General features: G+C 36.7%; 1 protein-coding gene across 6 annotated transcripts in view; it reads right to left on the bottom strand.

Annotated features, from left to right (window-relative positions):
- LOC121863795 (cytosolic 5'-nucleotidase 3-like) overlaps positions 1-15,253 on the bottom strand; it is a 36,812-nt gene that overhangs the window by 19,344 nt on the left and 2,215 nt on the right. For 5 of the 6 annotated variants that reach the window (XM_042362618.1, XM_042362616.1, XM_042362617.1 and 2 more), the window contains 3 exons: positions 13,960-14,241; positions 12,836-12,934; positions 8,549-8,618 (listed from right to left, as the gene is read on the bottom strand). In XM_042362618.1, the coding sequence (XP_042218552.1) occupies positions 8,549-8,618; positions 12,836-12,934; positions 13,960-14,172 (382 nt within the window). In that variant the 5' untranslated portion in view covers positions 14,173-14,241. Of the gene's footprint in view, positions 1-4,374; positions 4,445-8,548; positions 8,619-12,835; positions 12,935-13,959; positions 14,242-15,253 lie in introns of all 6 variants that reach the window. The other variant, XM_042362614.1, reaches the window with a different exon arrangement.

Here is a 15,253-nt window from a genome sequence, read left to right as displayed (position 1 = left end):
GAGATACAGTAGTATATGGTAAGGAAATGTTCTGAAAGCCAGAAAGGTAATAAATGTTTAATAGGGATTTCAAATTTAACCCATCAACACTGTACTGTACTGTACTTTGTTTTGTGTTTCAAAGATGGTGCTACCTACACTTTCTATGCCTGAGAAAAAGGGTTTATACTAGAAGGGTTAATGAAGTGTAAGTAGCTGAGATGGATTATTGCAGTGAACATGCCATTCACATTATGGGTAAAGTGAAGAAAAGGAGAAAATAAGACAGTGATACAGGTTAAGAATAAGCAGTGAGTGGCTGATTATGTAGAAGTACTGAGGGATGATGTAATGTGAACATTTAGAGAGAATGACTAGGAAAAATTACAGTACTGGAGTTGATTGATTTAAGTGGAAACAGAGAAAGTGGTAGAATCCCATGAGCCAATTAGCTGTGGCAGGGAATTATGTCATAAAATATCTGTACAGTATCCTACTCATGGCAGGGAGGCTGGGACAAGAAGCTGCAAACACAAAAGTAAACTGCACCACATCCTCAGTAGTATTAGACATGCAAAATGCAACTTGGCTTTGCAATGAAAATTACTCCACAAAAAGCAAATGTGTGATAAAAGTACTGTATTACTACTGTGATAGTGATAAAAGCACTAAAAGGCAGTGAAAAAAATTGGTTTACACAAGAAGGGAACCTCATAAATAATGATGGGAAAAAAACATGGTAAAAAGAGTATTCACAATAAAATACTTAAAAAACTGAAGTCATAAAGCCTTTTCTCCAATACTGTATAATTGTTACCGCAAACAGTAATGAGTATACAGTATACAGCTCCTCCCCGACTTACGACGGGGTTAGGGACCCAAATCCAGGTCGTAAGTCGAAATGTAGGTAGTAGGTATTAGGCAGCTACCAAACAGGGAGGTACTACCGCCTGGGAAGACATTGGAAGCATAATGTGTTGTCTATGGTAGACCCTGCTGTCATATGGCATCACGAAAATTGTGACCAAGTCCCAGGTTGCTGATCTGACTTTTTGCCTCATTTACACACAATTGCAGGGTCTCAATTGTTTCTCTTACTATTGACAACACAACATATATACTGTATATTGTTTCTCACTAAATTTTTTTTCAATTTGTATTTCTTTATTATTATTATTATTATTATTATTATTATTATTATTATTATTATTATTATTATTATTATTATTACATTTTCGCCCCCTAGGCCCCGATGTGGGTCAGTGACCTGTGCCTGGGTGGGCTAATCCCGTAAAAAAAAAAAAAAGTCGAAAATGCTTAAATAATATATAGAAAATCTAAAATGGGTGTCTCTTTTTCTGCTCAGCACCACAAAACTCTCACTTTTAAGCTTGCCAGCCATTTTAAAGTGAATTACAAACGAAAATTTTGTCAGTACACAGTGTAATCACTGACGTTGGGACTCGAAAATACGTAATTTGACAAAATTTTGGTACGACTGAGGCGGTCGTATGTCCGGGTGGTCGTAAGTTGAGTAGGTCGTAAGTCGGGGAGAAGCTATAGAGTATTGAGATGGTGGAGATGGAGAGACCCAGAGGAGGTTGGGGTGTTGGGTGGTAGTAAGGGGAGCTTGTTTGTGTATAAACGCCTGACACAGCAAAGTCGGCCAGCCAGGGCTGGGCATGTGACGCCAGGCAGGGCACTGCCACTGTAGCTATCCCCATCATAGAGTCAACACCTAACCTGTTTCTCTTGAGACTTTCAACACTTAAGTTTAACTTGTACTTATTGTTTACATAGGTAGACTATGTCCATTGCATCGGTTATCATTGTGACAACATAGAAATATGGCAAATTAAGTACTCATTATTAGTGTTAAGATTAGACTAATTACATAGCTATGATTGTTATGTGAATATATATTGGATTAAACATTTATGTATGATTGCCTATGTATGATTTATTTGAAATACTAAAATGAATTGTACTCAACAGGTTTGACTGAATTATAACGTTCGAGTTTAATGTGAAGAGTCTGATTAACCTTTAAACGCTCAGAAGGCGTTTACAATAATGAAGGGAGACCACACTCACAAACCTTCCCTAAACATCTACAGTATCTGGTTTACCTGCTACTTCACCTAACCCAGTACTGTAACAGCCATCAACTTTAAGTCTTTCCCCAAAAATCACACCATGCCCTTCAATCTTTCATGCAAACTGCTGCTTCAAAGAAGTCATCCCCCTAATCCCATCTCCTCCTTGGTCTTCTCTTCTTCCTACCATCCAACCTTGAAATATTCATTATTATTGTCAATCTCTCACTTCTCATTCTCTCAATAAACAACGAAACCTTAGCCACCAAAAGTCCGGATTATCCAAAATATAGAAAATACATTATACATGCCAATGAAGCAAATTTACAGTATCTATTCGACCTAAATATAGTATAATTGTACTTAATATTAACCCTGTTAATGATCAGTAATAGGTCGAGAATAATAAGCATAAAATCCGACCTCAAACTTTATCGTAAACCTTTACATTTTGTCTAAATTTTTCTTAATATCAAACTGTTAAGATATACCAGGGGGTATGCTAAATTTCAGCACAATTTTTGCTCCAGCAATGCCACTTTTAAGCTTCTCTATTATTTTTAACTTATCAGCAAGTTAAAGGCACTTGTTTTCTTTTTCACTCACACCTTAATTTCTTGAGACCCATTTAAACACCTACTAAGGGTTTAAAAAAAAAAATAAAAATATGTGGATGCTTGCTCAGTGCTCCCCAATGTATGACAGATAAGAACTGTACCAACTGCCTCCATGGAGTCATCGGGCCAGCTGACTGGTCCAGATTAACCAAAGTTCGGAATACCAAGGGTTCACTGTACAGTACAGTATTCATAGCAGCAATCAACAACTTATGCCATGTATTTTCAATATTTCCCACATTCCTGTCATTTCTATTTTACCATATATATTTTCAATATCCATAAATGCCACACATAAATTCTTCCCTTTCTCTTTGATACAAACACTTGATCCACACATCCCATTTCATTTTTGAACCCATACTGCTTCTCCCCAATAAGAGCCTGTTTTTACTACAATTCTCCTACTAAGAAATCTGTAATACACTTTCCTTTCCCTTATATAGTAAAGAGGCTTACCTGTAAATAGTAAATTAAAAAATAATTTCAAAGAAAAATCTACCGGTATGCATTTTGGAGCCTGTCTATGAGTTTGATTTGGACCACACGAGCGACCAGCAAAAGGGTTAACAGAATCACATAATAAATATCACATACACACATTTCCTTACAAAGATCCTTTCTGGACTCTTTTCTCATCTAACTTCATCTCTCTGTGATGCCCTAAATTTCACTTATGCATGTTGAAAAGTTTGGCATCTCACTAATTAAACCCAATATAAAACCAAAATATTCTAATACTCTTGTAATATCATACTATATAACCCTTCACTATGTCTGGAATTAACATAGGTTGGATTTCTACCAATTAAAGCTGAAGATCACAAAACAAAGATGCATAGGAAGTGTGAAGTCAAATGTTGGTTCCAGAGAAGCATGAATTCTTTATGTGAAGGGAGAGGTTTGTATGAAAGATAGCTGTGAGAGAATCTTAGCTCACCATCAACTACTAGCAAATAAGTTTTTAACATAGAGAAAAAGATTTCTCAATGAAAGGCAAAATTTACACTTCTGTACTCCTGATCAATGGTCAAATACAGAACACAGGCACAAGCCTCTACAGCAGAGATCAGTGACAATTTTGATTTACACCAAATCTAACTATTCCAGTAACAACAGTGCCCACCTGCGCACAGGTCATCGACCCACAACATTGCCTAGGGAACGAAAAAATAAGAGTTAAAAAAAAATAAATAAATAAAAAATATTGATCTCCACAATATGCCGGAAAACCAGCTTTTCGAAGTGAGAATGAGCATGGAAACACAGAAGAAGGCAGAGCATTCCACAGTTTGGCTGTGTGAGGAGAGAAGGCTGTACTATAACGGGTTATTCTGGTGTGACCGGTATCCACAGAGAAACGGTGGGCAGTGGGCAAGACGAGTGTTACAAGCCCACGGCCTTGCCAGCAGTACAAAGGATGCCAAATCCACCGAACATTGCCCATTAAAGTACCTGTAAAAAAGAGAGTAAAGCAACATTGTGGCAAAGAGAAAGGGAAGAAAAATTATCAACTAAAGGAGGAGAGTTAATGAGACGAATTGCCTTTGATTCCACCCTATCTAACAGTCGGACAGAAGAGCCATCCCGGATATGAGAGCAGTACTCCAAGTTAGGACTAACACAATACCATTTAAATACAGCTGAATTTGGGCAAGGAATAACCTTTGTGAAAGACTCACCAAAGCTGGTCTCTGCTCTCTCTCCATTGACATGAGATCTGGTCAATGTCATGTCATAATCTGCAATGATCTGAAATTTGGATGGTAGTAGGCTTACTATGGCTCAACATCATGCAAGATAAATACTACTTGACCTGGATATTTTTTTTTACACTTAAGCAATAAGAAAGGTGTGCCTCTATAAACATGCACAAACACATACAATAGAAGCTCAGAAATCTGAAAATCAGTTAACTAGGACTCCCCTAAAAATAGCACATTTGAACAATATTAAAATAAAGTTGTTAACTGGCTTTGTGTGCGACAGGAGAAATAAAGGACAAAAAGAGAAGGAGGACAAAACAGGACAGGAAGAGAGGGAAAAAGATAGGTGACAGGAGAAGGAGAAATAAAGGACATGAAAGGAAGCACAGTACTGTATAGTTAATTATTTGAACTTAAGTACTGTACACTCCTCAATAAATGTTGACAGGTACCACAGTCAGTGTTTCCACTTTCAAGGAAATTCCCTTATTTAAAGGAAATTTGGTGCTCATAAGGAGCTTTCTAAGGAAGTGCTAAATCTAAGGAAAGCAGGAGTTGGGAATAAAAGAAGATTGGGTTTATTTTATTTGCTAATCAAAATATATGGAATTAAATACAGTAATGAAAACATGGAGAAGAAAATATACTAATTCTGGCCAAGTTCTTGCTGCTTCAAAGCCTGAACTGTGCTTACAATTACTACATTTTTAAGTACAAGGTACTATACAGGACATAGACAGGTCCGCTGCCTGCCTATCACTGAGTCACTACAGGATGGTTGAAAAGTACCATATTGCTTATACAGTATTAATTATAATTTATTCTCTGTAGTGTTTGATCATTTAATCAATGGATTCTGTATAATTATACTGTATATGGTTAGTTAGTAATACAGTAATGAGTTTTTAAGGAGTTTCATTCCTACAAGGTAATAAAATAAAATATTTGGTCTAACTTATGGGAAGATGTAGTAGCTATGTGTTCACTTCGCTGGTCTTAAGCAAGAAAGTTTACTTGAATTGTTAGCAACAAGAGATTTGCATTCCAACAGGCAGGAAAAAATCAAGCTGCAAACTTAAACCTGCCAAAAGATATGCCACACTACGAAAATTGTTTCTTGGAAATATAATACAAGAACAACAGAATAAATAGACAAGTATGTAATCATGTAATGATAATAAACTTGTGAACTTTGCCTCTCATAGTCTTTCACTTTCACCTCATTTTCTTTAACTCTCTCTCTCTCAATAAGTAATTTGCTCAGCACTTCCCTAAACCTAGAAATGTGTGTGCAAAAATGGGTTTTGCCTCAACATGTAGAGAATTGTGAATGTAGTGGCGAACAGATAAAGATAGAAGCATGAACAAAAAACAAGTAAAATCATAATGGTCAACATTCACAAATTCATGCAATATGTCCTCCCCATCCATCTGACGTCTGAAAACTCAAAGAATACAGCTGATGTCAAGAGATATGGTTCATCTGCATCAGTCTATGATGTATCTACAGTTGTAAAAATATAAAATGATTGCAATTCAAAGCCGTAATCTAAAAATAATTACCAAATTTAATCTTGACTGCTTAAAATAAAAGGGAACTGTGGGAACTGTTTTTAAGGTTGATCTCTAACCCTTAACATATTAATGATTTCAACTGATTCACTGGAATTGTCTGAAAATAAAAATTGTGCTGCTAAGATAAACCAGTCTAATAATTATCTACTACATTTCTATACCTACAACAACCTGTATGGTCACTAATCCATCCCGTACATAAATTTCTTCTCTTAATTTCTTTATACGCAATCATCAAGTCTACCAGTGCAAGCTGTGGAATCGAGAACAGTACAGTCCTGGGCTTCAAAATAGCCCTTGATAAAACTATCAAGAACAATGGAGGGATTCTACATGGGCCACTGGTCTCCTTTCCTCTGCATGACTACCTCTAGTGGGTGGCCATTAGGTAACTATCAAAAAGGTAAATAAGGTAAGCATAGTTCATTATTCTACTAGTCATTAAAAAGTGGGGACACTGGGTACGGAATGAAACAAAGGATTGTGAAAAGGGTCACAATCTAATTTGATGAGAAATTAATGGAAAGAAGAATTATGTACTCGATTTACTAGTTTATTTCTAGATACTTTTGCTTCCAGTCATAATACTGTACCATGAAGCTGATTATCTTACTTCTCAAAATCTTGTTTTCATAAACAGTACTGTACAGTAAACCCCCGATAAGACGGACTAATTGAGGGGAAGGCCAGTCTGTTAAAGCTGAAAGTCCGTTATATCCGGATCAGGAATAATAATGGACTCGGTCCAGGCCAAGCAGGACTCGAACCCAAGACATACTGGTTAGGCAGACAAGGCTTCAATTAGACCTCGTATCTCTACTAGACCTCCTATCTCTACTGTCTCTATTGGGCAACCTCTGCTTCTAATGTACCCTTTTAAAAGAGACAGTTGCTATGGGGAGGGGCAGGCAATCACAAGATCAGACTCCAGTTGCCAAATAGGTATGATATTCTGTTCTACAGCCCCAGAATGACCAGAGCATTAACACTTCAGGAGCAATCCTTTTATACTGTACTTCACTATACAGTACAGTACAGGCAGTCTCCACAATACAAACACCCGTACTTAAGAATGGAATCCCAATAGTATTGTATATTCATCACAAAAATCTGCAATTAAAATTTTTATCTTTAAATTACTTTATATAATTTAACATCACTTAATTTTAATTATTTACAGGTATTTACATTATTTGTTATGTATGGGTAGGGTTGTGTTTTAACCTAACCTGACCTAACCTATGAAATTAACACCATTCTGACTTACGAACAAGATCCAGGAACGTAACCCATTCGTATCTCAGAGACTGGCTGTACAGTACAGTACTCTATTCTTCCTAATATCTTGCAGTGGTTTATCCATATACTGTACCAGTATGTAAAAGACTGAGGATCAGTATTTTTTCATGACAACCTCATAAATAGTGGTGGCTATTTTGTACAGGTGTTATGCTTTATGGAATTTGTCAAATGAACGTACAGTAGTACCAGTAAATACCAAAGAAATATGCGACTTAAGAGTATTTGTTTTGTTTTACTAAATTCATGAAATAAACCCTACTCCGTGTGTGTATATAAAAGTAGCTTTCTATAGCAACAAGTTTTACATATATCAAATGTCCACCAAGTACCCTGCAGTTCCCCCAGAACCGCGCTATGGAAGCTGCCACACTTATCTTAAGAAATTCCGTGGGTAAAAAATTTGGCCAAAATAAAGACTACTAACCAAGGATGAACTTCAACATTACTTCAATTTACACCAAAACCACAGGAGACCCACAGGTAAAATCTAAGTACTGTATGTACACTCGCACCAAAAAGTATCGGTGCAGGGTGAGATCGACGACTTCCGAAATGATACGTATACACTGTGATATGTCGGGAAGGTTGGTAAGTGTATCCTCATAACCCCCTCCCCCCTCCACTAGGTGTTGCCATATGGCTGACATTCAGTGTGTTTGTTTCCTCTTTTCAGATTGTTGCTTTGTGTCGACTGAATGATGTGCGAGGGTTTGGTCTCGGTGAACGTGGGTATAAAACAGAGGCAATATGAAGCAGTAGAGATCTACACATGCCAGACGACATGGAAACCTCAGAGGGAACACGAGGAGCTATTATTGCCCTTCATAACGAAGGGTTCGGCGTCACAGATATTAGCCGGCGGGTTGGTGCACACAGGAACACCGCTGCACGATGGATTCGCCGATACCTCAAAAATGGTGCTACAGACGACAGGTCTCGGAGCGGCCGTCCAAGCTGCACCACCCCTCAGGACGACCAGATTGAGTGGTTTATTTGGTAGCATAAATTAATGTGGCAATATTCACAAGTATCACAAATAATTTTCTTAACAGGGAGCTTCTCATATTTCGTACTGTCTATTTATCACTTCCCGACCTTATTTATAACGGTTTGTTTCACTTGACCGGGGCTGCCAACATACGGCTGGAACAACTCGCTTTTCCCAATACCTATCGTCACTGGTCTCAAATTGTTCACACCACAGTATGCACCGATACTTTTTGTTGCGAGTGTACTCTCCCACACAATAGCTCCTACCACCTTGACCACTTACCCCACGAACAGTGGCAGCGCCGTCCTTCCATATGAACTCTTGTCAGAGTGAAGTCAAAGTCCACCACCAGCTGAGGGCAAACTAACTGTAAGTCAAATTTCATACCAAGCAAAACAGAAAGAGGGAAACTCCATCCAGACAAGTAATGTACCTTCTAAGCTTGTGATAAAAAATTATAAGACAATATGCTTGCTAACCCGGGCAAGTGTAGTGATACAAAGTTCATAATATCGACTGTATTTGGATCTTCAGTAACTAAACAGATGTTGCATCAATATAACTTTTCTTTCAAGTTTGCAAAGTCCAGGGTTTCAGTAGCAGTTCATGTAAATATGGCATGCATCTTAAAAACTAGCATAAATATTTTTGCAGTCTAAGAAATGAAGATAAGCTGGCAGAAAATTAAACATTTTGTACTTTACAATTAAGGTGCTTAATAATCATTGACTTCCAAATTATATCTAAAATCATTGAAAATAAAAATAAAAAATTCTGATCAAGCATTACTATCACACACACCTAAAAAATTACTCATAATAAAGGAAATGTGAAAGTGATGACATATTGCTCCTCTAATTTCACTATATTTTCTATCAATCTGAGCAGTGAAACAGAAATATAAAAAGTATTACATCCTTGACAGGTGGAAAAATTTGTACAAAATAATACTGAATATGTACATAGTTTGCTCTACAACTTCAATACTGGCAGTGCTCAATGTTTTGGTGTGTGTATTCTGACTTTCTTTCTTCATACTGACGATTTAATTTTCCTTGGAATTTTTTTTACTTAGGTTTTATTTTGCTACATATTGTGTTATACTGTACTACATTAATTTATAAGAGTAATTTTTACACTCAATTTAATTGACAGTCCAGCAACAAATGCATCCCTGTTACACACCAGTCACTCTTCATTTGAGAAACAATGTGAGGATTTTCTTTTAGCTTTCCCCTGTCTAACTATGCAACTAAAAGACCAGCATCAAGATGACATGAACAAATTTGTTGACAAAGATATTGTATCACTGGAAACAAAAGCTATAGAAGATACTATCTAAAATAAATTACCACGAGATCATGGAAATCAGTTACGACATCTAAACTGGGACCCATGTGTCCAGGTTAGCTAATAATAGAGAATGGCAAACAAAAGGTCTCTATTGTAAAGAAGTGGTATTTGAAAAGATGTGCTTAGATGAACATCAATATGTAATGTTGTCTGTGGCTAATCCACCATCGGGAAAAAGTCTTCAGCTTGGATTCATGTCCAGACAGGCTAACCTCCAAAAGAAGAAAAAACATAACTGCAATAACTACTAGAGCACTGCATTACTGAAAGAAACTATCAGGTTCTCAGTTATTATCTTGAACAGTCTGGAGTCCCATATAAAGTCAACAACTCCTTAAACTTAGAGCAGTGTCAAGTACAGTCAAAAGTTATTATGTATGTCTGTCCCTGGAAGGCATCTGACAAACTGTATCATGAGACTGAAAGCAATACTGTACCGTATTACCCATTTGGGTCTCCATAAGGCTACTGATCTAGGATCTGATTTGCCATTAGCATGCATGATCTTAAATTCTCCCAAATCACTGAAAAGATTATGCATATTATTTCTAAATTGCCGAATAATGTCACCTTGCGACCTTACATTACTTGAAAATAATGGGGAGACTTATGAATATAACCCCCTTGTGAATAATGTGCTGGTCAATCCACTTTTTTATGCATTCATGTTCTTACTACAAGCAAGTGGTGATTGCTGTTCTTATGTAATAACCATACCAACATGCAATAGTCAATAGCAAAGAGTCTGTCTGTTATGTATTAATAGATCACAGATGCATAGTGTAGATATTTCACAAGAGCAATGTGTTCTAGAGAGTTCCATGTATAACACTCTGCTGGACACCAAAACTCCATGGAACACACAGATTAGGGGACAGAAGGTGAACAGAAATTCTAGGAACAGTATTGTATTCCTTCCAAGAGTTTGAGAGTATAATTACAGTACATGGGAAAATTCTGAAATATAACTATGCTTTGACAGGCAAATGTAACTACAGTATGTCATAACTGAAGAATGTAACTGTATGCTGAAAAAGAGAGATGTACCATATTGTAACTGTATGCTATAACAGAAGGATGTACAGTATTGTAATTGTATATCAAGACAAGAATGCAGCTAAGTTGTAACAGAAGAATATGTATGAATAGTTATACTGGGTAAAGTAGTAAGCAGGCAATAAAGAAAAACAGATAACACATACATACATATGGTACATACACAAACATACATAATGAAGGTAAATTAAGGTGAAAATAGAGTAGGTAAAATATACAAAATGATAGACTAGAAAACCAACTCACAATACACAAATGATATACACTATTCTAGGGATTCTTCAGGATTACACTCACAGCTGAAGTACATACATAGAACTCTAGCTTTAAGATGAAAGATGGAAACTGTAACTACCGAACTAGTAAGGGAGCACCACATGGGAAAATAGTGAAACATACACAAATAAACAGATCCAGGATAAAATATGAAGCTGATACATAGAAAGATATAAAAACACAAGGTAAAACAGGAAAACACCACTGGTGTGGATACCCAATGGGAAAAGGATGACACAAACCAAGATATAAGGTGAAAAGAGTACAAAAAATAATGGAAAGTCTTAACATATGGTCATAGATGTCCAATGATGTTAAAAAATTAGAGATAAGCTGCATTAAATACTTAAGGTGAATGTGATGAATAGCACACTATGATAAAAAAGTACAAATACTTATAATATTGTAATTTCACCAATTTTGCTTATTGTTAATAGCATATTAGCTACAATTTCACCAATTACACTTATTGTTAATAGCATATTAGCTGTTCTTTAGGGCCCAGCCGTAATGACCCAAGGTGTCAACGGCCAGCAAAACAAAGCAGCTTTTCTTTAGGTATATTCTCTGATGCTCTGTAGCAACAGGGGTTAATAGTTAATGATAATATATACTGCAAATGTTTTCAAAAGGTACTGGATATGAAAGTGAAGAATCACTATACCTTATACTGTATATGTCACAACTGGTCGAGTACCTTAAATCTGCATTCATATCATTAATCAAAAGAAATACAGTGGTCCCTCGGTTAACGAGCACAATTCGTTCCAGAAGGTTGCTCGTTAACCGAAAAATTCGTTAACTGAAACCATTGTTTCAATGGGTTTTTGGGTAATTGGTTCCAGCTCACCGAAAATTACAGACAAACTAAAAATAAATGCAGTAAAGTACACTTACTTTGAGGTGTGCATGTAGAAGGCTCCTGGTTGATGATGATGATGTGAATTAGAATGGGGGTGGAGGAGAAGGGAGAACAGAAGGCATTGGGGTGGAAGAGAAGTCACTCCCATGCTGCCATTTCACCCATCAAATTTGAGTTCATTTGGTGTAATTCAAGATTATTTTCTTTAAATCAACACTGCACTGCGCTATATATTATCAATATGTAAAATATATTTCAAAATGGCCAATAATTTGACTGGAAACACAGAACAAAAGCATTTATGCTGAAGAGTCTCAAACAAGATGTTCTTTCCCCTGAACTGGTAAACAAACTGACGCCAAGCTTGGTGTGTTGAGTGGCTGTTTGGCGTGCAAAAAACTAGTTTCCTGTACTTCAATTACGTTCAATAATTGTTAAAATGACAAAAAATTTAATATAAAACTTTTAAAATTATTTAATAGTACAACCTTCTTGATATTTACTAAAATGGTAAGGAATTTAAGCCCCAAAACCGATTAAAGTATTGGCGGACTAATACTACAGCTGATGGGTAGCCAAATGCAGGTGAAAACATGTTGGGAAAAATTCGTAAGGAATTCGTTAACCGAGGGTTTGCTCGTTAACCGAAGTGAAGAATCTTATGGAAGGTAATTCGTTAACCAAAATTTCGTTAACCAAGGCGCTCGTTAACCGAGGGATCACTGTATAAACAAAAGAATGCAAAGAACATGTTTTAAGACTAATGGGTCAAAGTACAGTGCATGAGTGATGATTTTTAGACAGACACCATAACTGGTACAGTATAGCAACTTTAATTTCACTCCTGTTGCTGCATCAAATCAACTTTAAATTAACACAGCTGACTGCCATAATTAGCTATCCCTACCTAAACAAATACAAACTTCTGTCTCTGTCTCATGATGCACAATACATTTGAAGACTTAAACAAAGTCACTCTCTAGCCTGAAGTTCATGGTTACACCAGAGATGGCTCATCCCACCTGCAATTTAGAGAATCCACTTCCCACAATAGTAGTCACAAGTTCTTCAGCACGAGCCATGTCCTGGATGCGTATGTGGGTGGCACTTAGCAGTCCTAGCTGGAGACGTATATTGCATAAGTTTGTGTTCCAGTAATAAGTGTAATACTGTACATATTAAAAGAAAGACCTAATTCCTGTGTATATAATGGGAGGAAAATCCAGGGATGAACTTAAGTAAAATGATAAGCACAGTAATCAGATCTCTATATACCAGTAATGAGATCACAGATGTCCATCTGCATTACAATTTAGATTGACAGTTAATTCTAAAATATAAGTACACGTACAGATTCATATATGGAGTACAAAGCAGTAACATGTGTGTTAGAGGAAAAACACGGAATTACAGGTAGTATATTCATTATGTGTTTTATTGTCCATCAGATAGCTGTTTTTATTAGTACACATACCCCAATAATGATATAATATTTTGGTTCACTGGTATAACTTGGTGGCAAAAATGTATACAGCACGTATATGCCTTACTCAATTAAGTTAAGAAATTTTTACTTTTTAAGTCCCATAATTAATGAATGTCTAAAAATACTGAACAAAGGAACTAATGTGATTATCATATATGCGATGAAAAATGAAGGATGCATCTTGAAACTCCATCTTTAAACAGAGCCAATAGAGGAGCAACCCATTAACATGTAAGAAGTATCCCAAAGCATGTGGGGTTTTCCCAGTTAACCCCTAGGCTATATGCAACTGGAGATAACCTTAAGATCACTTATCTCCCCTGTAATATAGCCATCACACAAAAGTGACAAAAACAAAAATCTGATTAAATTATACATGGGTTTGATTAACAGTAAGGAAGGAAAGTTCTTTTTCAAAAGTGGCAGCACAGAACTGAGGTTGTAGAGGTGTGTGGAGGAAACTGAAAGGGTTACCTTGAAGCCCGTAAGATAAATCTCTAAATTAAAAAAAAAAAATCTGAATTCATCATTTCCATCACTTATCAGCTTAATACGGTGGTCAATGTGTTCCTTGTTTACTGCATTACTGTACACTCTTCACTGTTCAGTCTGTGAAGAAATTTGTTTAATTATGAACTCACATAATAAAGTAAAACCCACCTTTTCTAGTGTGGGATACATTGTCCTGGTCTCTGGCATGAAAGAAGGTGGAGCGCAGGAGAGAGCAGAATCTGACGATTCTGTTGCTTTGGTCCGTACACAATTAACTTTGTTATGTAAGTCAATGTTCAGTTCCAGAGGTCTTGATCCACCAAGGACTCGTGTGAGTTGCCTTCCTCCTGCCCTAAGTACAGTGCCACGTGAACTAATCATGAAGAACCAACAACACCCACCAGTTCTGGTCACTTTCCAATGCTTGGTTTCAACTGTCACTCCTACTTTCTGTAACAAATGCATAAACAATAAACTTCAAATACCCTTGTACAGTACAGTACTATATTAAGTGTTGGCTAGGTTTTTCAGCTGGAATTTATATATGGTAGTACTGTAATAACATTCTACATTATGATCGAATGAAGAAGACATGCTTCTTTTACACATTTCTATCATGGTTTAAAAACTAAAAAAAAGAAAAAAATGGACAAGCCTTTCTTAACAAAAAAAATGAAAAGGTTAAGGGTACTGATTACACAGTACAAGTAAAATTTTTCTGTTGGGGAGGGAGTACAATAAACTTAATTACAGTGGGCTCTTATCCAATGCAAATTTGATTACTGTACACATGGTTAAATACACTCCTCATCATTGCATTATGCGCGAGGTGGCTGACGGGAAGTGATGTTTGCTGTAAGTGTCTCACACCCCTCCACGCCAGCCAGTTGGGGCTGAGACAGGCACCGTATGTCTGGCAGGGAAGGGAGTCTCAAGGACAAGTCAGCCAGCAATCAAAACATTCACCAGTTGCCCGCGTAAATTTTGTGAACGAAGATTTATGAGTTTTACCCCTCCCCCCCCCCCGACACTGCCCCTATTTATTGCCACAACGCCCGTTGTTTCTTTGCCTTTTTTACCACAAGGGGCAACAGGAAAGACAATAAAGGAGCAGATAGCAACAAAAAAGTTTTACTTATGCAACTTAGGGTGTACATAGTACCCACCTGAAAAAGAAACAACATTTTAAATTTTCCCAAGAAGCATTCTGGTGTTGGCAATAAACCTGGGTTAGGGTAAGAAAATAACAAAACTACTATAACAACAAAAGTGTACTGTACATGTACTGCAGAGCAAAAACTAAACAGATTTAAGCATATACAGTACAGTAATGTATCAACATAAGGTATACAATAATCATTATGTTTGGAATTAAGCATCTGATGGCTTTGTCAGCTATCTTAGGTCAAATTTCATATTTGTTTATCATTGTTCTATACCTGCACTGTCTGGATACATTGAA

The sequence above is a fragment of the Homarus americanus genome, unplaced genomic scaffold (assembly GCF_018991925.1).
Source record: "Homarus americanus isolate GMGI-L3 unplaced genomic scaffold, GMGI_Hamer_2.0 scaffold48354, whole genome shotgun sequence".
In the NCBI taxonomy this organism is placed as follows: domain Eukaryota; kingdom Metazoa; phylum Arthropoda; class Malacostraca; order Decapoda; family Nephropidae; genus Homarus; species Homarus americanus.
Note: the sequence above shows the minus strand (reverse complement) of the source record. Positions and strands in the feature narration are given on the sequence as shown.